The 22,233-nt window shown below is 41.0% G+C and overlaps 2 protein-coding genes across 4 annotated transcripts in view; one reads left to right on the top strand and one right to left on the bottom strand.

The window, feature by feature from the left end:
* The first annotated feature begins 452 nt into the window (after positions 1-452).
* engase (endo-beta-N-acetylglucosaminidase) lies at positions 453-14,627 on the top strand. Of its 2 annotated transcripts, none has more exons than XM_018698412.2 (14): positions 453-667; positions 1,996-2,072; positions 2,183-2,384; positions 4,320-4,468; positions 4,655-4,809; positions 5,959-6,107; positions 6,344-6,515; positions 6,603-6,709; positions 7,075-7,186; positions 8,937-9,124; positions 9,245-9,375; positions 11,607-11,694; positions 13,532-13,643; positions 14,169-14,627. In XM_018698412.2, exons 1-14 carry the CDS (start codon positions 561-563, stop codon positions 14,565-14,567), a joined length of 2,148 nt encoding a protein of 715 aa, XP_018553928.1. In that variant the 5' UTR covers positions 453-560; the 3' UTR covers positions 14,568-14,627. The 2 variants fall into 2 exon arrangements, with proteins under 2 accessions (XP_018553928.1, XP_018553929.1); XM_018698413.2 differs by lacking the exon at positions 453-667 and adding an exon at positions 896-971.
* Positions 14,628-15,805: 1,178 nt separating this feature from the next.
* The window catches only part of scpep1 (serine carboxypeptidase 1), a 46,016-nt gene continuing 39,588 nt past the window's right edge, over positions 15,806-22,233 (bottom strand). For both annotated transcript variants that reach the window (XM_051073814.1, XM_018698414.2), the window contains exons 6-13: positions 20,726-20,798; positions 18,910-18,947; positions 18,670-18,798; positions 18,050-18,134; positions 17,791-17,904; positions 17,538-17,675; positions 17,229-17,392; positions 15,806-16,454 (exon numbers count right to left, since the gene is read on the bottom strand). In XM_051073814.1, the coding sequence (XP_050929771.1) occupies positions 16,392-16,454; positions 17,229-17,392; positions 17,538-17,675; positions 17,791-17,904; positions 18,050-18,134; positions 18,670-18,798; positions 18,910-18,947; positions 20,726-20,798 (804 nt within the window). In that variant the 3' untranslated portion in view covers positions 15,806-16,391. The remainder of the gene's footprint in view (positions 16,455-17,228; positions 17,393-17,537; positions 17,676-17,790; positions 17,905-18,049; positions 18,135-18,669; positions 18,799-18,909; positions 18,948-20,725; positions 20,799-22,233) is intronic.

Genomic DNA, 22,233 nt, shown 5'->3' with positions numbered 1-22,233 from the left:
CTTAATCAAAGAACAGGACTGCCCATTGGAGTGCGCAGGTGTGCAGCCGCCATCTTTGCCCTGTGTTATTGTTCCATTATTTTCTGCTAGGGACTAATCTCCTCGAAGTAAAATGGTCTGGTTCTGCACAATAACAAAAAGACTGGCTCCTTTGTCCAGCTGGCCTCAGTCCATCATGTACAGCTGACGATACGAATTCTGGAAAATACACAATAAAAATAACCAGTCACTACATAGAATTAACTGCAATACAACGAAAACCTAGTTTCACCTCAGGTAGCTCCTTTTAAAAAGAACACAATATTTCAAGTTGTTTTCGTTTCAGTTAACATAATAACAGAATAAATAACGGACCAACACAAGTCACATGTAACCCTAACCCTACATTTAGCAGTACTTTATTTTTTAATTTTGCTTTATGGAAATTGCGCTTTTATACTGAAGGATTGAGGTCGGAAGTCTTGCTGTCGTTGCTGGTAATACCCTAAAACACACCTTTCTATTTCCTTGTTCTAAGTTCAGTTTATTATTCCCGTGGCTTTTCAGCTGAATTAAATGAAATGGCACAGATTGTAGATGGAAATAAGCTTCCTCAGCGAAAAAGACGGGAGCACGGAGAGGATAACGACGATGCTGGCGTGAAGAGGGACAAGACGGAACCCAGCCGGTAATGTACTTAGGAGATCGCTGTTCACTTCCTTTCAATGTCTCACGTCAGTAGTGATTTTGTTGAACTGAGACTAACCTAAAATGAACGAACTAGTCTTTTCTACTGGTATGTTTGCGAGTTCGACACGAATCGGGTTTACACACTGGCTTCAGGAAATAGCCGGATGTCTGCTCTCTAATATAGTATATTTAACGTATTCGCGAGTACTCGATGGTCCGCAGGGGCCCGCGTGACGTAAAATTCGTCATTGGAGTGGTGCACGTGAAACTCTTGGCCGACGTCTCCGCAATTCAGTAAATCCGTACGTTTGTGTCCGTAATTCAGCATAATATGGTCTTCAAAAATCATTAAAGTTGTGCTTATTTGTTAAGATGATCTTACTGAACAAAACTTTTAAGTAGCATAAACTTGTGTGACCATATGACCAACAAAAGTTGGTCAACAAAAGTTTATATCCGGGTTGTCATCCCTATGCTTATCTCCGGGCTTTTGTGATATAGAGTGGTTCAGGGATGTGATGCGCTAACTTATTTCCCGGCTTTAGGACTCATTCTTGCACCACTATTTTTGTTGTGTCCATATGGACCTGGCTGCATAGGGTTTGCACACTAACTGCACATGCACTCCATGGGGTACCAACTGCATATGAGCTGTCTTGTGTCCTTGATGTCCCTGCTGTCCACAGCTATCCGTGAATGCATCAGCAAACAAGTATAACAAAGGCTTAAGTCAGATACTGGCAAAAGTTCTTGCTGTACATGGTGGTTGAATTCAAATGTCTGGACTTGAACACACTGAGGTGTACGTGGCTGCAGCATGCTGTATGCGGTGTGGTTCAATGTCAAACATTTAATCCCACCTACTAACACTTAATCCTGCCCAATCACAAGAACATTTAATCCTGCTCAATGACAAGAACATTTAATCCTGCCCAAATTCGACAGTTAAACCGATCATGAAACCAAGTTGAATGGGATTAAACCTGACAAAGCTCAACCAGAGTCACAGAAAACATTTTACAACTTTACAGAGAAGAAATGTGTGGAAATTGCTTGATTGCCTTTACGAAGTTGTAAACACACTTTTGTTATGAAAGAAATTTTGCTGTGGACTAATTTATTGAAGGGTAAAATAAAGTACATTGGACATTCAAAGGGTAAATCACAGTGACAAATAAGTGAATAGTCTGAGCTAACATTTGCAAGACCTTTATTTGTCTGGCCTCAAAGGATGTAAGTGTTTTACTACTTAGGTTCCCATGTGCAGCACAAGAAAATGCATGAATCTCATTTGGTATTTAACATGTCATCTTTTACTTTCACCAGGTTGGAGTCCTGCTTGGAACAACCCATGGATTCAAGTATCCATGAAGTTATCAACTATACACCTTCACTGCTACCAGGTTAGGTGACTATTTCACTAGTTGTTCACCTTTAGGACAGTCTGAGTCTGAAGTAAACTTCAAGAACCTTCTCACACTTCTTTTACATGCCATGGCCTACCCTCTACCAGCCAAAAATTATGATGCTGATACCACCGAACCAGTCAGCTGTGGTCTTCAGACTTTAGATGAGCTGCTGTCATGGAAACGAAGTGAGGCAAACCCTTTTAATGTGGCAGTAGTACCTCTGGCACCTCGGGAGCCTCCTCTGGCCAGTTGTCCACGTCGGACATTGGTGTCTCATGACATGATGGGCGGCTATCTAGATGACAGGTATGGATGCATATTTAGGGCCAAATAAAAACTTCTAGGAGTGTGTTGTAAGGATGACATTTTCTGGTCTATGGTGGCTATGATAAATGGAAAGGTAAACTACCTGATCTTGTAATGGCAACCCAAAATGAAAACATTTTCTTCCAGCTCATTACTCAAGTTTAGAAACTCAATACAGGTCACAGATCGCTGTAAGGACATTTCAGGATTTAAGAGCACTGTTTGGTGCTATAAAAAATGAGGGACTATACACTACATGGCCCAAAGTATGTGGACACCCAAACACTAAACTCTCACTCTATATAAATGCTGAACATGCCACTCCAAAACCACGTAACAGCCTCCACTTTTCTGCTCCCTGAAAGTGAGCAACTGATACTGAAGGGATATTACACTGAGATGGGACATTCTGAGCCTTAGTGATGTCAATATTGACACTGAGATATGAAAACATTAATGATGGATTTTGTTACTTCTATTATTAATTATCTTACTTATATTTTAAGGGATAATCACATTTCAAAGATGTGGAACCAAAATTTCCCATTATGCTCTTGGGGATGTAAACTGTCGTATTTGTTTATATTTTGCAAATTGAGACCATTAAAAATATGCTTAATTAAAGGTGCCATATGTAAGTTTTTGAAATCGCTACATAGCCAATGTTAGCATTAACAGCTGTTTACTTACCAAGAGCTTCAGCCATTGTTGCATTTACAAGAGAAGAGGCTAGAATATGCCCTCTGGCCACTTCTTCATCGTCTCATGTTGGACTGAGGGCAGACTGGATGCTGTGATGACTCACTGTTGCAAAGTGGTATTACGAGATGGGAAGGGCCAGGGTTAGCTGGTTAGCATGCTAACTTCAGCAGAGAAAAGAAAACATTGGTGTTGCTTTCCACCACTGGAGATGGCTCTTGGCAAATAAAGGAATGCAATATGATGCTGAACTGGCAGCATTTACTCTAGACTGTTAAGTAAACAGTTGGTAATGCTAATGTTGGCTATGTAATGATAGCAAAAATAGAGCATAGAGCACCTTAGAATATTAGAAGCACCTATTTTTAATCTACTGATGAATGTACAGACAACACTGAATTAACTTTGATATTGAAGAAAGTCTAAAAAGTATGATTCCTAGGCATGTTCTGCAGTTGTGATACTACTAAGCAGATGTATGAATGTTTTTTTGCGATGGACATTGGATAATGATGATTCTCATAAAGTGTAGGTCACACTGAAACTAATTCACTGTGTATCATGGCTGTGTGTTCAGATTTGACCGAGATGACTCAGAGAAATCAGTCTTCTTTGAGTCAGCACTCACCTGTCCCTGAGCTGCACACGGAATGTGTTATCATTACATCAGTCATACAGCAAAATATAACCACCAATGAAGACCATAAATATTACAGCTTGTTTTTTGGAGTGTATTTTCCTGTCATAACTTCTAGTGTAGGAATGATTTCACTGATGGATTTTTACCAGCCTACACAGCAGGGGCTAGTATTGTTTTCATCTTGTGAGTCTGACTTTGTGTGTGTATGTGTCATGGAAAAATGTGGTTTTGCAGACATCCACTGTAGCAGGAACTACCACAGAAGAGGTTGGAGTACTTTTGCAGATGTTTATGTCTGCCTGTCTACATACAGAATTTGTCACCACAATAGTGTCACAACTAAGAGATCAAAATCAAGGACAAGTTTGAAGATGGGTGTGGTCTAACCCATGAATACTCAGTGACTACTCATGAGTCGGACACCGTGACGCTGCACATGGATGTGACAGGTCACGGCTGCGATCCAGTCACAAGACAGTCTCTAGTGTTGCCTGTTTTGGGTCTATGATGTTTATTTATTTAATGGAGGTTTCACTTTCCTTATCTCTTCACATCCATGTACCATATGCCATGTCATGCTTTCTTCTGTTGTTAAGATTTGTCCAGGGAACAAGCGCAGAAGCTCCTTATGCCTTCTACCACTGGCAGTCCATTGATATTTTCAACTACTTCACACACAACATGGTGACTATTCCTCCTGCTGTGTGGACCAATGCTGCACATAAACATGGAGTTGTCGTTATTGGTGAGTGAAAACGCTCAAAATGCCAGGTCCAATTCAGACTTCATATTTCATAGTTTATGTCATAATAATCAAGTTGTGGTTCGAGTTTTAGAGGACAGTTCAGTTCTGTCAAAATCAGGCTTCAGGCTTCATGTACCTCATGTTCTGAGGTATCAAATGCTCTGCTGTGATTGGCCTGCTTTCCAGGGACTTTCATCACAGAATGGAAGGATGGAGCCACAGCCTGTGAGGCCTTCCTGAAAGAGGAGGAGTCGTACCGGGCAGTAGCTGATAAATTAGTCCAGATCAGCCACTATTACAGCTTCGATGGCTGGCTCATTAACATAGAGAACACTCTCAGTGTAAGTAAGACACACTGGTGCTCACCACAGTCCCACACACTGCTTACACTTACAGTGGCAAGAAAAACTTTGTGAACCCCTTAGAACCTGTTTTCTGCATGAATTGGTGATATTATCTGATCTCGTGACTTACACAATGTGCTTAGGCTAATAAAACACCTACCTACCCATTAAACATTCACAGTGCTGGTGGAAAAAATAGGTGAACCTTTGGATCTACTGGTTGCAGTAAGTCTAGTGAAACTGGTTGAACCTCCTCTGGCAGCAGTAATATCAAACACGTGCTTCTGGTGGCTGTGGATTGGACTGGGACAATGTTTAGGAGGAATTTTGAACCCCCCTCCTTTACTGAACTGAACTTGTGAACTCTTGAACGCGATATCTCAGGAACACCCTGAAGGAATCCCTTCAAATTTGCCTTAAATGACCGGACTTGGGTGGACTGATTAGATTTTGGAGGTCAAAAGTCAAGGTCACCGTGACCTCACAAGCACATGTTTGACCTCCTGCAGGTGAGGTGTCAAACCCACCTTGAGGGGATTTCTTCAAATTTTGCACAAACTTGGTCTTAAACTTGGACTCCAAGATGAGGTCAAGGTTACTGTGACCACACAAAACACGTTTTTGGCCAAAGCTCAAGAATTCACATGCTAATTAACTGCAACTGATTGGCAGAGGCATACAGCCGTGAAACTAATTCTAGTTTACCTCACTGAACATTCTGTGTTGTATTTTAGGTGGGTGCCCACTTCAAGGGAGAGCAGTCACAGTATTAAATCATCTTCTTTTATTGACAAAATGCAAATCAACAATTCTTTGATCGCACGTCTTCTGAGATCTCTTTTTTTATGATGTCATGGTTCACATCAGCAGAGATGAACCATACCTTATGAATAGCAACCTCAAACTGTTTTTTTTTTCTAACTTAGGACTCCAATTAGCTATTGTTAATGTAATTAGACTAGTAATTACCATATATTACGACAAACTTGTACATAAATGCAGATAATTCCAAGACTACACTTAATCTTTTTTTACTCAAACTAACATTTTTATAGGGGTCCTCTTTTCAATATCTGACCTTGACCTTTACCATGCTGACTATAGTACATAATGTCACAGATTATGTGTGCTGTTCTCTTCTTACAGGAGGTTGCGGTGAAGAACACACCTTTGTTCCTGCGCTATCTGACAGACCAGATGCACGAGCGAGTCTCTGGCAGCCTGGTCCTCTGGTATGACAGTGTTACTGAGAACGGACAGCTAAACTGGCAGAATGAACTCAACCAGTCCAACAGGTAGAGAAATTTCCCTGAGGTTTTGAAAACTTCAAAAATTAGTAACAGAGGTATTTCATCTGGGCTGCCCTGCCCCCATATAATGGTAGGGGAGTCACAGTTAAACTTTATCTTTACAATATAAACTAATTGGTGAACCATTGCAATGTGTCAATTTAGACAACTATAGTGATTATAACAATTTGCCAGTTCATTACTTACTGATCAAGCACCTTATCTCAATCTCTTCAAAATAGGATATTTTTTGATGCCTGTGATGGTTTCTTCACTAACTACAACTGGACAGAGCAGAACCTAGAGTGGATGAGCGACTACAGTGGGGTCCAAGGCCGCAAGGCTGACATCTATGTTGGGGTAGACGTGTTCGCCCGAGGCAAGGTGGTAGGAGGAATGTTTGAAACAAACAAGGTACGCACTGCAGATAAGATGTGTCTTTTTATGCATACATGTTAATCACTAGCAGATCATTGACAGAATGCATCTTCTTGTTTGCAGGCACTGGAAATCATTCGGAAGCATGACTTCTCTACAGCCATCTTTGCTCCGGGCTGGGTGTACGAGACCCACGATGATAAGACTGAATTCCGCAAGAATCAGGACAGGTGAGATCTATGCCATATTTACAGTCTAATAATAATAATAATACACTCAATCACCTGCTAATTTTAGGGGAGTAAAAAATGTTCACAATCTTGTATTGCGGCGTAGGAAGATGGAACTGTGACAGCTCAAGACACAGAGGTTGCAGACCTCTTGGGTACATTCAAGTCAGCAGTGTGGGAACATTTTGAGTATCCCCCACACACAACAACAAAACTGAATCACAGCCCAAAAATCAAGATCTTAATGGAACTGTGGATTTGAAGAATTATTTAATTTAAAAAGCAGGAGGAATGGCAGTGTGTGTTAGTTAGTGGGAGGACATGAACAGATTGAGACTGATGACATGTTCCTAAACTCCCTGCAGGTTTTGGGCTCTTCTGTCAGACTACCTGTACATCCACCGGCCAGTCTTGCCTCTTCCCTTCATCTCCTCCTCCTGCCAGGGCTTTGGGAAGGCTGTCTACTGGAGAGGAAAGGTACTGAAGGGGGAAATAGATGATATAACCATTACTGCTTGTTTATGCCAGTGCCCATCGGTTTTCTCAAAGATACTATAAGAAACCTCCAGCACAAGATAAACTGTGTGCAGAAAAAGTAGTGAGGAGCACTGCTATGCTTTAGATTAATGTCACGCTGAAGAGCTTTGTCCTTAAATATTTGTGTCCTTGCATCTTGTGCTAGTTTCTTATTGCTACCCTTATCATTACATATTATTATTGAAAGGACTGCAAGTTGCAGACCCAAGTAGTTATTTACAAAATTCTTACGTTGGTCACCTCCTTTAGTTTGAGGGCCCTATGTTAATTTTGCAAGCACAATGACCAGTGCAAAGCAGCAGGTCTTTCTTGCAGGGACTGTGTGGATGTTTCCAAGCACACCTGCTATTTTGGTTAATGTATGTCCAGCAATGCAAAGTGCAAAAAGGCTGGATGAATTGAAATATAGATGGGAGGGTTTGGTGATGAACATGCTCTCAGCCAATCACATTAGCTCTAAAGGCTCTGGATCTTTGCTAATCACTCTGAAGCAAATGGAGAGAGCTTTTCCACGGAATCATATTCTTATCAGAAAGGTGCAGAGTGGCACAGTGCCTTTTAACAGCATATAAGTTTAAACAGTAAATAATTTGATAAAGCCGTTGCACCGTTCTGATGCCATATCCATCATTATTCCATAATCACACATCATAAATGGTTACATCATATTGTAAATTATGACACAACAACGTCTGCAGCATGTTTCATTTAAAGAATAAAACACAAAATGTCACTTTTGCACAAAAAAGGGTGGGATGCACATGACTACTAAACTCTGGTACCAATGATTTACGCATAAAAAGCAGAATATTGAAGCAAACAAACCAGTGACAAACCAGTTTGATGTGTGCAGAGTTATGTGTGGTCATTTTATAGCAGCCTGGTGTTGTTTGCATGTAATGACACTACGGTCTGACACACAGATGTGTGTGTCAGATTTCATACAAAATGTAGTGGATGTGGATAGCCAATACTGTGTGAGTCACTCCTAATAATTTATAGATAAATGCTGATTTAGTGATATTCCTTCCATAACCCCATTAAATATTCTTGGTGCTGATTTGGAGTATTTCATTTAAATTGTTTAATTACATCATTCAGAGTAGAAACATAATTCTTGCAAGTACTTAGTTTGCTCTTGTTATCAAACTCACCAAACTAAGTGCTCCATTGCACCAGAATGTGGCTCTGAGATTACTATTTCCAGTACAACTCTAAAGAGCCCATTTCCACCAAAATGCCAATACCTCACCTTGTGCTGCTCAATTTAAATGAACCTCTGCTGTTTGTTCCACTCCTCCCACTTGTGCAGTGCTGGGCACCTAAATACCACACAGATGGACAAAACCAATTTCAAGGTCAGGAAAACCCTGTTCACACCAGTCCTCATGTTCCTGTCTGAGCTTCTGGTTCATTTTAGAGCTGGTTGGAAAACCTTTGTACAAACGGTTTTGTCCCGTTGTGCTTCTCCGACACGCCTCTTAGATTTGCATCTGTCAGACCTTTTAGATCACTTGGCACAGTTCTACAGTCTGTTCAGATCCAATGCTGGTGATGCTGGTGGTTTTTATGCTCCATGCTGCTGGAGTATGTGTCTACATTAGTCATTCTCCAGTGTCCACATTATTTGTTTGGTGGAATTCATTGTATAAATGACGTTTTAATGCTGTTTTGTTTTATTTGTATGCAGCATGAGAAAAACATGAGCTGGTTCAACCTGACTGCCCAGGAAATCCAGCCCATGTACTACCATAAGGAGCTGGAGGGCCAGGGCTGGCTGAGGAGCCGGGGCTGCCCAGAGGACGCCTGGAATGGAGGCTGCTCACTTCTGCTCGAAGGCCTCATCCCTGTTTCTCACACGTCTCCAGTTTGTGCCAAGTGTGTGTGTGTTTCTGTTCACATAGGGGGGAAAAGCGATCTTGCAACATCATCTTTCCAAACACATAATTATAGCTGCTCATGCACATTGTTTCTTTGCATTTACTCTGGATCTCTCAGAATCTTCTCCATCCATGTACCTCTGCCATCCAAGACCCTGGTCAGCTTCATCTGTAAGCCATCTGCTGGGATCACAGTCTCCCTGGAGCTGAAGACAACAGATGCCAGTCTGGGCATCCAGGAAGTCAAACGTGAGTTTCTTACATTCCTGCTTATCATTTATTTGGCTATCATAGGGGGGTGTAGCCTATGCCAGCTAGAATCATTTTCTAATAGTTATTATTAGTGGTGGGACTCAATAAATTATTCAAAAAAATTAGGGGCTTTGTAATTAATTAATTGCAATTAATCGCATATCAATATTTGACACAAGAAGCAACATTTTTCAATTCAAACAGATTTTGGCATAACTGAGTCAATGAATAGACATATACATACGTTTAAACAACAAAATCATGTTTCTTTATTAGTTTTTGTGTCTAGAAAACATGTTTGTTTGTGTGTTTTTTTTAAATAAAACACAGTACTTTCAAGTACATTCCAAAAGAGTGGTAAAACGGTAAATAAAATATTTGTGGCAAAAAAATAAACAGAACAGCAGTTCAACATAAAGTGCCATTTCTAAAATGGTTTAAAAAAAAGTCCTTTAACTGACTCAGTCCTGACTTGTTATTCTTCCAGTATCCTGAGCAAAACTCTCTGTTGCAGCATAGGCCATAACAGTTTGATCAGCATCTTAGTGTGAGTTAACAGTAACAACAAACTCACTGGCCTCATTTGTCAGACGTGGATTTACTCATCTTGGCTCTGTCATCTGGTCGAATGGGCCACTGTGCCTTACCGCTCTCCACATGGGGCTTTGTTGTCTGACGTCACTCAATGCATCTGGTGCATCGGTATGACATCATCATGTATTATGAGAGCTAGCTAGAGAGTTCTCATAATACATCCATGGGTATGATCGGTGTGCCAGGAACTGAAAGGAACTTTCTCAGGTGCACTGAGAAACTGGAATTAACGCATTAAAGTCCCAGCCAGTGAGTTACTCATCACAAAGACTACTATTATGTCTTCTGTGGCTTCAGAGGATGCTTTTAGGGATGGGTTCTGATAGCTGATGCCATTTTCAGTAGGTTCTCAGGAGAGAAAATAACATATGTCTTGCAATTCTCTCAACTTGGGGCAGTAGTGGCCTAAACGTTAGAGGAGAAAACCAGTGACTTGGAAGGTCATCAGTGCAATCTGAAGACTGACGGGATTAGATCGGAGTGGGTGGCATTTATTCATCCCTCACCAACACAGCTGTGACGTCCCTGACCAAGGTCCTTAACCTCAGCCTCTCCACTGAAGCTGCTCAGTGAGCAGCAGATCAGACTGTGGTTGTACTGAGCAGCTTCCAGGTGTGAATGGTTGTGACTATCTGAATGTGACCAGCGCCTTCCTGTAAAAGAGAGATGGACTCTCAGTGGAACTGCTGTGAAAAAAGATGGTTACAAAAGTTTGACAGTTAAACCATGTACTAATTACTCAGGAACAACTTTAGGAAGAAATAGATACAAATTATAGATCATATGAATAAAAGCAAAAAAAACGTCAGTGTCTGGTTACCAGACACTGACGTTTTTTCGGGAATCCTGTGGGTCACTTGTTTCCTGCGGGAATCCCATGTGAATCACAGGGAATGGGAATGGGAATCATTTTCACTACTCATCATGTGACTGAGATGAGACGGGAATGAATGTCAGCCGTAGCGGACAGGACTGGGAATAATAATCACTATGAAACTACCATCAAACCATGTCCTTCCTTATTTTTGTCACTGTATGGTGTATGGTGCTGTGTTGACACTGTATTAACAGCTCTACAGCATATTTTCTCATTTTCAGAGATTACTCACACAAATACTAACATTGCAAAATTGGTTATGTCCCTTACATCTGCTGATTACTGCATGGCGTGTATGCTTATACCTGCTGGTTTCTGCAGGACTTGAAACTCTGCAGGGTGATGTTCTTGATGTTTTGACTCTTAAATGATGTTTTTGTAAATGAACTTGTCCTCAAATCAAACAGAACATGAGGCCTTATACTGCATTTTGGGGATATTGATGATGATAAAGATTATAACAGGCCAAATCTCATGAATGTGCACCCACTCATGAACAGGTGACCTTCATCAGGTTGAAACATACAAATTTCAACAAGTTTGTACAGAGGATTTTAGTTGGAACACACTACACAAACTAGTGTAACAACATTAAGAGAAGTTTAGGACCTCTTTTCAGCTTCAGCTACTGAGGGATATTAGCTTTCAAGATTTGTTTTTACTTGCTAGGCTCCACTGGCTTCCACACAAAGCCAAACCAAAAGTGTTCACTCAGTCACTGCCAAGTATTAACTGTACATGTGTTTTGTGTCTGCAGTTACCAATGAGTGTCCTGAGGTTTCAGATGGGGGGGACCAGTTCTCTCAGCTGTTTGGAAACTTGGATCCAAATGGTTGGACTGTTAAGTAAGTCAACAGTAACCTCCACACACACACACACACACACACACACACACACACACACACACACACACACACACACACAACAAAACTGCTCAGAAATGTCTCGAGGAACACAACAAAGAGCCCAAGGAGTTAACCGGGCCTCCAAACTCCCCAGATCACAATCTGATCCAGCATCTGTGGGATGCACTGGAACATGCCAGATCCATGGAGGCCTCACCCTGCAATCCACAGGACCCAAAGGATCCACTGCCAATGTCTCAGTGCCAGACACTATAAAACACCCCCGAGGTCCCGTGGCCATGCCCTGATGGATCAGAGCTGTTTTGGCGGCATGAGGGGGACCTACACGATATTAGGGAGGTCCCACAGATGCTGGATCAGATTGGAATCTGGGGAGTTTGTGGGTCAGGTCAGTTTGTGTGTGGGGGGGGTGGTGCTTGGTCTGTAACAATTTTTAGTTTAAGTTTAGTTTAATTTAGTTGGTCAAAGTAACATCAAGATAAACGCTAGAACCCGAGGTTTCTCAGGAGAATATTGTATTGTAACCAAATAATCAATGTTATTCTCTTCACCTGTCAGTGGTCACATTGTTATGGCTGATCAGTGTATGTGTTTGCTATGTCTAAGCTCCTTCTTTAGGCCTAACAAACTCAAACGCAACTAAAATTTGTTAATGTCTACAAGAGCTGACAAACGTGGTTTCTTTCAAGCTGAACTTAGTCCCATTTGCATTTCTTACACATGTCTCCTTCCACAGCAACATTGATTTCATGTGCTCTTTGCTCGATTCATTTCCTCCCCGTCCTTTACTGCGCACAAGAGCAGGCAGAAATTGCTGTAGCCAGAGGTGGTGGACACAACATCTGCAATGCCACCCAGCCCACCCAAAGTGTAACATAGCATAGTTTTTGCAGGAATATTCTTGCCATTCTCTGTTTTCAAACCACGAGCCACAAAACACCTCACCCCACTGTATAGACAAGTAATTATTTAGAATCTTCTTTACTGACTCAGGAGGTGGGAGTGAGCTGGTGGTAACAGGTGCTAAAGCTGAGACAGCTAGGCTAACTTTGGCTGGGTAGTGTTACTTGTTGTCTTTGTGATCTGCCTTGAGCCATTTTCACATATGAACTCCAGACAATGTCCAGAGAATGAGGTCTGGACTTTATACTGTCTGTTTAATGTCTGGTCTGACTGATTCAGACATTTGAATTCATATGTACAGCCTCTCCTTGTAATGTCTAGAAAGGCTCAGGATTGCAGTACATGTGTGAAAACAGCTATGATGTCTTCAGCTTCCCCAAGCCTTTTCAAATATCCAAGTGATGATATTTTTACTATTAGCAAACATTAGTAGGCTGAAGTTGTCTAGATACCTGTTAGGGTGCAATAGTGCTTTTACACCCCCATATTACCTGGCCTGAGCCAAGCCATGAAATGCTTTAATAGTGATCAGTAAATCTGGTGAAGAGGCCTACCCTTGAATACAGTGAACTACAATAAGTCAATAAGACGTGATAAAATAAAAGCATGTCTGACCTTCTCAAGACCAGAGAGGGAGAGAGTAGAAGGGCCTGATTATTATATGTCAATAATATTCCATGTACGTGTAACACAAAAGCAGAGATATTGTGTTGCCGATGGAATATGATAAAGGGGCAGAGAAAATATCACAACTTTTGAGTGATGTGACAGACTGGAATTAAAATGTTCCTTTAATGACTCAGATCCATTTGGTCAGGACCTCTTCCTGGAGACATCAGATGTCAATCCAAGATGCTTTCTCTGGGGTTAAAATGAAAGAGTCTTTTTGTCCTCTTCTTGTCACTGTGTGCAGGTGTTTGCAGTTGGAGTCGTGTGGTTGTGCTCTTAAAGATATTTGTGTTAGCATCCAGCGGAATGGAGAGCCTCAGGACACACCTTTCAGCTGCAGGATGGGAGAGATCATGGTGAGACAATGGGAGACCATTGTGTTCAATGTGTTCTCTGCAATGTGCATTATTAGAGATGCAGATAAAAGATGCCAACATGGATATAAATCCTAATTATTATTATTATTATTATTCATGTGTAGGATGCTTATTATGATGTGAATTTGAAATATTGAAGGTTTCTGAACTTTTTTTTCCTGTATTGACTTTTGACAAAGTGCTTATACTTTAGCTGACACTTAAAACTTTTTCACCTTTAAAAAAAGAAAACAACTTCTTCATCTTTTAACTCCCACAACCTCCACTGTTCAGACACTAGCACACAGCAGTTTCAGTTTCTTTCAGTATATCTGTTTCCACAGCCACTTGCATCTGTAATTATTTTAGCTTTTTCAAATGTTTCAACTGTGGATTTTCAGCAGCAAGGTCCATAAATGCTCCTCATGAAACTTAGCCTCTTCTTACAAATGTAATACATGTACCTGACACTTCTTTACTTTCTAATCATTCTTGCCTGTTCACCTCTATGTCTTTCTCTACAAGCTCCAGGATGTAGCCAGTCTCCAGGTTCCGCCTGAGCTGGTCAAGGGTTTGTGCATTTATGATATAGTGTGGCTGCGTGGTGCTGGTACCTTGCCAGAGTCCACCTCTCCCTGCCTGCACCTCAACGCCACTCTGCGCTGGGACTACCAGATCAACCTCGTACGCTACTTCAGGGTGTACTGGAGACAACTGAGAGGCCCTGATCCCCGAATCCCCCCGGGCCAGCTGCTTCTGGTGGGACGGGCGTATTCTAATCTGTTCAGGGTAACAGAGCTGGCAGTGCCAGACCCTCCTGGATTACTGGAGCTGGTGGTGGAGCCAGTGATCATGAAGGGCTTCCCAGTCCCAGAGAGCCACTGGGGAAGAAGAAGCCTCAGCTACACAGACTTCACACAGTGATTTTAGTTAAATGTTAGCAGGCTGCTTCTTCTTGACTAATAAACGGTGCTGCAAACATGACTGATGTAAAACATGACATTTCCAAGTTGGAGCACTTCAGCAGCTGACAAGTTTTCTTCCTCACTTATTTGCTTTTGGCTCAACAAGTCAGGAAGACGGTTTTAAAGGCCCCTGTGATGGTTGTTGATAATATAGCTGAGCTATAGCTTTTATATCTAAAAGTCACAAAATTTGGGATTTGAGCGCGATGATCATGATACTGATCTTCTTGAATTATTCTTTGTTTTGTTTTGTCTCCTGCTTATTAATTCAAGTTATTTCATACTAGATCACAAGTTCTAATGAGACGCAGTACATCAGGGAACTGTATCAGATAACAATTCTTTCCTCTTATGTCTAAAAATAGAATCTCAGGTCAGACTATACATTTTATACAGTAGAATTTTCCACAATATTCATGAAAACTTCATCATGATAATAACTTTATTTACAGAGCCCTTTTCAGAATCACAAGATTGAAGTGTTTTAACAAAAGTGTATGTGGAGCAATAAAAGAATAAAATGATTGAAAATAAATCAATAAAAGAAAAGAAAAGAAAATAAGCACAGTCAAGACGATCTTAGAGCCAAACATGAGCTAAAGTAAGTGTGTACAGGTTGGTCCAGAGCCACAGAGCTCAGTCAGCAACTGTAGCAAAAGTATGGTTGATTTTTGTCTTTATTCTGACAGCAGGGACCATGCCCTGGGATCTTGTGAGGGCTCATAAAGATGGAGATGCTCTTTAATGTAACTGGGGGCCTGCCCATGAATGGCTTGAAAAGTAATAAACACAATTTTAAAGTCTAAATTTCAAAGTCATAGCAGTGAAGGACAGGAGGCTAACAGAGGTTAGAAGCCCAGCTGCAGCAATTTGAACAGCCTGGACATGGTTAATGTGTTTTTGATTACTACCAGTAAAAAGAGCGTTACAGTAATCCAAGCTAGTGGAGATAAACAGATGTTTAATTGTTTTGGTGTTTTATCTTAGCATTATTTCTAAGATGGTAAAAACAAGACTGCACTGTCTTAGTGGTAGGTTAATTGTTATCAAATAGTACTCCTAGATTTTTTGTCTCAGGTTTAATGTTAGTCATGAAGTCAGTAAGATAAGCTAAGAATTTGGAAGTACAATGCTGTTGGCCAGTTTAGAGGAAATCAATCAGCTCACCGCATCGTAATGATAAAATACACTGCAACATGTCATCATCAGTTTATTTCACTTCAGTCAGTTTGTACTCAGATACAGTATTCACATCTACATGCAGATGAGACATTTCAGGTCATCATCTTAAAACCAGTCAGCCACACCAGGTGGATCTAGGTAAAGGGAGTGAACACTTTAACATTTCTTCTCAGTTTAGATCAGTTTGATATTGAGGAATCAATCTCTATTTCATCTCTCATGGTTCTTTTTTTATGTAAACCTGCTAAAATTAAAGCTGAAACATGGCCCTTTAATGTAGTATCCATTATTTTATTTAAAATTGAATGTGTAGAAGCACAGAGCCAGAAGAACAACATGTACAACATGAACTACATGTACACTGTAAAATGTGTTGTCAGACTAAAAAAACCCATGATACTGTGACTAAAGAATACTGTTCCTGAGAAGAGGCCAGCATTTACAAAAAAGTCTATTGCTGTCATGGCTGAAATTTACTCAGGCTGTCATAATCGAGGAGGACTGAGGTTTGTGATTTGGTCTAGCAGAAAGTGATTTATAAAAAGATCATGTGATCATGGTGATTGTCAGAGCCATTCCAGCTGGCATCAGAATGGGTGGATCAGACCTGCTGGGTGATCATCTTCATCATCTGCAAGGCCATAGCTCCCTGGTCTGAGGGAATCTGTCAAAACAGGAAACATAAGACAATATTTTTACTTTTGTTTTTACTTTAAGTTTTTAGTTAAAGAGTTGTCAATCTGCTGATCAGTAATTAAAACATCAGTGACATCATTAAAGGGTTGCGTCTCAATTCAAGGATCAGTTTTTGCGATGTTATTGAATTGTAATACAATCTAAAGTCTAAATCTAAAGACAGACAGACAGACAGAGATTTCTGGATTTACAGTAAATGCTTGCTTTTGAATTGGATCTTGGTTAAGATCCTTGTCCTCCATACAGGGATGCTATATTTTTTAGTTAATAACATGTTAACTGTATGGCCCAGGTTCAAAACATTTTTCTATGCATTTGTTACATCCCCCTTCAATTTCACAAAATATGTGAAACCTATATTTATCAGTTTTGCACAAATGTTCCATCTTTGAGACTGAAGAGTTGAGACCTGCAAATGTCAGTGGGATGAAAAAGGTGCCATGAGGAAGATTTGCTCTGAGATTCACAGCTGTCAGTGTGTCACCACTGTTGCCGAGCAAATGAAGCTAAAGTGTGTGTAGTTTGGACGAGGTATCATTACTGTAGCTCAGTGAAACGAGGGCACAAACAAAGGGTTTCATCTGAGTTTGCATCACAAACGTGTTTGCGCGCTGTGATTTCAATCACAAGTGTGAAATCAATCTTTGAAAACTGGCTCATTGTAAAATGTTGACTTGATACTAGGGGTCTTGTATCAGTATTCCACATTACAGATATTTTACAGACTACACCAGTGTCTTACCATGTGACCAGCTCTGAGGATCCAATAGAAGGCAAAGTTCTTATAAGTCTTGTAAAAAGCTCCAGTGATGCCAGGGGAGATGGGGTCATCCAGGGCGGTCCACCTCAGTTTGTTAAATCCAGGTAGCCCCTCCCACTTCAGTTGCTTCACCCACAGCTCCTGACCTGTGACAAGAAGTACTGATTCATGTAGCAGAGCTGGGACTCCACTGAAATGTCATATCTGCATGGTTTACACTAGGGTAGCACTGACTCCTGGGCTACACAGCACTGCTCCTAGAGTTGAACAGAAGGTAATACACTAAGTTACCCATGGTGTCCACTATAAGATCCAGCTGTCCATTGTAGACAGTGACATTGACTCCAGCAGTCAGCAGTTGGTCCACTATGTCCACCACTGGCCTCATGAAGTCTCCTGCCATGTAGCTGAACACATCCTCTGCCTGGCCTGGACACACAGCAAGACAGGAGAGGGGACACTATGCATGAGGGAGGAGCAAAAAAAAGGTGGAAACATCTCTACAGGGGCAGAAAAGTGACAGTGACATGCTCAGAAACAGTACCTCCCCAGGTGACATTCTGAGGAATGATGCCCAGTTTCTTCCTGATTGGTCCATTCATCAGCTCACTCAGTGATTGGCTGTGGAGGGGTCGAATGTGGCGACGTGTCTGAAGAGCTGGTGGAAGGAGGAAAACATGAAGGACAAATGAGTGTGGACCCCTGAAAAGAAATGACATTTACACTACAAATAATACAGACACCTTGTTACATCATATTCACATTCTTGTGTGTGGATGCAATCAGGTGGTACAATATCTTACCAATGAAGTTCTCTCCTGCTGAAGAGGTGAGTTTCTCATCTGGCTCCTGGGTGAGGATGTTGTAGAAGTTGACTCCGTTGGTGTTCTGACAGAAAACCAAAACAAGCCGATTACAACTTATGATCCCTGCACACACAGAATGTAGCACAGAAAAGAGCACACAAAATTAATTTCTCAGGATCAAAATCTTATATTTTCTATAAATTTCCATGGTAACAAATTATTTTCATGCTCATTTAATTGTCAACTTTCTTTGCATTTTATTACAAAGGTAATATTCACATTCTGGCATCAATAAAGTAAAAATGATGGTAAGCTTAGCTTAATATAATCCGTCCAACAAAATCTTTTATTTTGTAAGAGCATGGGATGTTTTTGAATTGCACGCTGGTCACTCAGTCGATAACTGAAATGGAGATTGGTCCTCGAGTCGTGTGTATTCATCTTTTGATGCTTCGCTGAACAAACTAGTTCACTCTAAACACTGGAGCAGCATATACAGCACATTAGAACGTTCAGTCCTTTGTATCTGCTGATTTTCTCTATAAATCAGCTGGCTGTATATGAAGAAGGGGACCTGTTTGTATCAAGCAGTGCAGATATTTCCTCTGTGTACTGACCTGCTCCACCACACTCTCAGTCATAGACCACAGCTCAGTGGCTTTCAGAAACTCTTGCTGCTCCACAGCTTTCTTCACCTCCTCCGCTGCATTGTTGACGTCTGCCAGGCCATAATCATCCAGCAGTGACTACAGAGCAGAGCGATCACAGTCAGTTCAAAGTTCAAGAGATCCGCCCCCCCAAAAATATGACTTTACCAGATATTTTTTAACAGAAAAGTTTGCCTGTTTGTTACTTACAGTGGTGTAGAGGTATGGTCCCCATGTCATGACAGAGTCTGTGGATGAAGCACAAGTCCTACAGTAAATTAACAGGATAGAAACGTTGGATAAAGCTTTCTGTCTCTTTTAAAGAGGTTCTGATCAATGTAATATTGCTCAGTCTGGCTTACACAGTGCCCTATTTGCTTCAACCTTAGGAAGGTCTTCAGCAGGTGATGAGCAGTGCCTAGTTTCCTTCAGATGCTTAGAATTGAGGCCCAACAGTTTGATATAGAATCTTGGGGGGTCCGCCTGCTCAGGCCACTAGGGCCCACATGGTATGCGCTCTAACAATTCGGCTATGGGGGCGCCCCGGGAGATGGGTCTTGGTCAGAGTTTGGCCCAACTGCCAGCTTTAGGAAGAGTCCTGGCTGTTCCAAACTTCTTCCATTTTAAGAATAATGGAGGCGGATGTGCTTGTGGGAACCTTCAGTGCAGCATTTTTTGTAGTCTTACCCAGATCTGTGCCCCAACACAACCCTCTTAGGTGATTTCAAATCCGGTCCATTTAATACAGTTTTGTTTTTAGCCAAAACCTAAAATATATCTAATTCATCTGAAAAACAGAAATTAAACTACAATGAAACGAACATTAAAGAACCAACTGCAATAAAAATACACCCTTGATTGTTGAGATGCTCTATCTTCCACTTTAAAATATTCAAAGGTAATCTGTTGGATTCACATCACACACCGTGGCAGTCCTGGACAGGTTCAAACAAATTTATTTTGTGTCATATGACCAAAGAATGTCTTTTTATGTTCTTTGGTTAAGTTTTATATCTTTGTGCAGCTTTGGATGTCGTCCACACAGTCTGACTGTCCTTCTCACTGTCTGATCACTCACTGAAACTCCTTGTACCAAGTACCATTACCTGTCTGCATTCTGTTGGCTTTGTAAATAGGGAATAGTGGGTGACGTCATTATTCTGTCTATGGCTCTTACACCTGGAATACACCTATGGCTCTTCCCATACCTCCTAAGCACTGCTGCAACTGTGTTTCACCTTCTCTTCAGCAGCCTACTGTTGCTCTTGTACCTTGTACTATGGGCTTTCTTATTTGTTCACATAGTTTCTTTACCATGTTGCATTGGACATAACCAATGCACCATTTTAAACCCAGTACAAAACTGAGAAAGCTGTTCTTTAAGAATTCCAGGTGTAATATAGTTTGATGAAGTGATCACAGGTAAATTTGTTGCAGTGGTGGCTGGCATACTCACATTTTGTTGTATTGATGTACTTTGGGCCTTGCGTTTTCAATGCAGTCTATTAAACCTGTTTGTTCAAATATCCTACACTTACAAAATAATGCAATAATTGTAAAATGACACAGTTGTGAATCATTTTACGTTTTAGTGACATCGCAGAAAGGTGTAGTCAGTTGTTTGTATTCTCTGAGAAATAACTCCTACTGTAGTGCACGCTGAAATTCACTACACTTCCTTCCAAAATCTGGCCTTTTCATTTGCTAGGGGCATGCTCAACACATCTTGCTGAGCACAGTCTAACACATCACCATTTTTTGTTTTCTGGGAAATTCACCATGAATACATTGAGCTAAAAAATAAATAAATAAATATTCAGTTTTAAAGTGGGATTCCTGCCGCTCCCTACCCTCCTTGTATACATACTTGAAATCTACAAAAGGCCTTGCCATTGTGTGATATACATGGAATGTGTCTCTCAGTTAAGCATTATGACTGAGATGTGCAGCATTCTACCAGGTTTGTTTCTGATAAGAAATATGTGCTTAGGTTGAAATATAGGTGTAAAGACTGAATGATACTGACCTAGTGGGGAAATCCATGAGTCTCCAAGTGCCACACCAGCAAATTTGCATTTCACTGTTCCTTGTTCTATGGCCTGGACAGACAAGAGACACAGATTAGAACACATGCTTAAGTGGAAATTAACCTAAGGGTAGCACTAGAGATCAAATTCTTTAGAAATCTTTCACTAGTAACTGTGAAAATCCATACCAAACTACAAACAGAAACCTAGTTACTGCATCTGGCTTTCAGTTTCAGGACTTTACTAATGACATTCTCTGAGTGTGCCTTGCCATGGACTGGCGATCTGTCCAGGGTGTACCCCACCTCTCACCCAATGTCAGCAGGGTTAGGCTCCAGCCCTCCCATGACCCTTAAGGATAAGCAGTATAGATAATGGATGGATGGATGGATGGATTTTGTGAGTGTTACTAAAGCAAGAAATGACAGTTAACCTGTTTTGACAATAATTATACACAAGGAACAACAAGTAGCCAATTCCATCTTCTTGTCAGACAACTAAAACATTTTATACACTCCCATAAACCATAATATAGCACCTGTGTCACTATAACAGAACTAAAAGCTACTGGGCCAGTTCTAGGTTTGAAGGAGCAGTTTGGTTGATCAAAAACAAAGCAAATAAAAAACAATAAAAGCCAATAAGATAAAAGAAAAGACAAAACAATAAAAGCCAACATCTCAAACTGTGTTAAAACCCATTGAGGAAAAAATGTGTTTTAAGAGAGAATTTAAAAACAGGAATTGAGTCGGCCTGCAAAGACATTCCACAGCTTCAGGGCAGCGACCAAAAAAGCACAGTCACTTCTCGATTTCCTATTTGTCTCTGGGATGACTAACAGTGACTGATCAGTCATTCTGAGAGCACGTGAGGTCGGACAGATAATGTGGGGCCAGGCCATGAAGACATTTAAAAACAAAGAGTACTGGCACTTCTTAAAAGTCAAGCAGCAGCGTTCTAAATCAGCTGTAGGCGAGCAAGTGACTTCTTGCTAACCCCAACATAAAGTGCATTGCAGTAGTCTAAACGAATTGTGATAAAAGCATGGATTAAAATCTCAAAGTGATGCAGAGAAAGAAATTGTTTAACTTTGGCTAATTGTCGCAATTGAAAAAAGCTGGACTTGACCACTGATTTAATCTGAGCATTGAATTCGAGATCACTGTCCAGTCTTACACCCAGGTTTGTTACTGTCTGTGTCAGATGCTGGCTTAAGGCCCCCAGATCAGTATGGGCTTTGGAGGCATCACTAGGCCCAAACATCACCTCAGTCTTTTTATCATTTAATTGCAGAAAATTAATTGATATCCATGCCTTGATTTCCGCAATGCACAATAGTTGGTTTGCAGAGTATGCATTTTCTTGTTTTAGTGGCATAAAAATGGAAGGCGATGCCATGTTTTCTGAGAACTGAACCTAAGGGAAGCAAGTACAGGGAGAATAGAAGAGGGCCAAGTATGGAGCCCTGAAGCACCCCGCACGTCAGAGGCGCTGCATGAGACTCAGT

Source organism: Lates calcarifer, linkage group LG11 (assembly GCF_001640805.2).
Source record: "Lates calcarifer isolate ASB-BC8 linkage group LG11, TLL_Latcal_v3, whole genome shotgun sequence".
NCBI classification, from domain to species: Eukaryota; Metazoa; Chordata; class Actinopteri; family Centropomidae; genus Lates; species Lates calcarifer.
The sequence above is the reverse complement of the archived record's forward strand: the minus strand, read 5'-3'. Positions and strand labels throughout refer to the sequence as shown.

What these genes read in the sequence shown, in the direction of transcription:
- engase (XM_018698412.2), top strand. Translation starts at nt 561, where the DNA reads ATGGCACAGATTGTAGATGGAAATAAGCTTCCTCAGCGAAAAAGACGG. An exon ending in ACGTCTCCAGTTTGTGCCAA is followed by an intron (nt 9,125 to 9,244) that starts GTGTGTGTGTGT and finishes TGGATCTCTCAG; the next exon opens with AATCTTCTCCATCCATGTAC. An exon ending in GGGCATCCAGGAAGTCAAAC is followed by an intron (nt 9,376 to 11,606) that starts GTGAGTTTCTTA and finishes TTGTGTCTGCAG; the next exon opens with TTACCAATGAGTGTCCTGAG.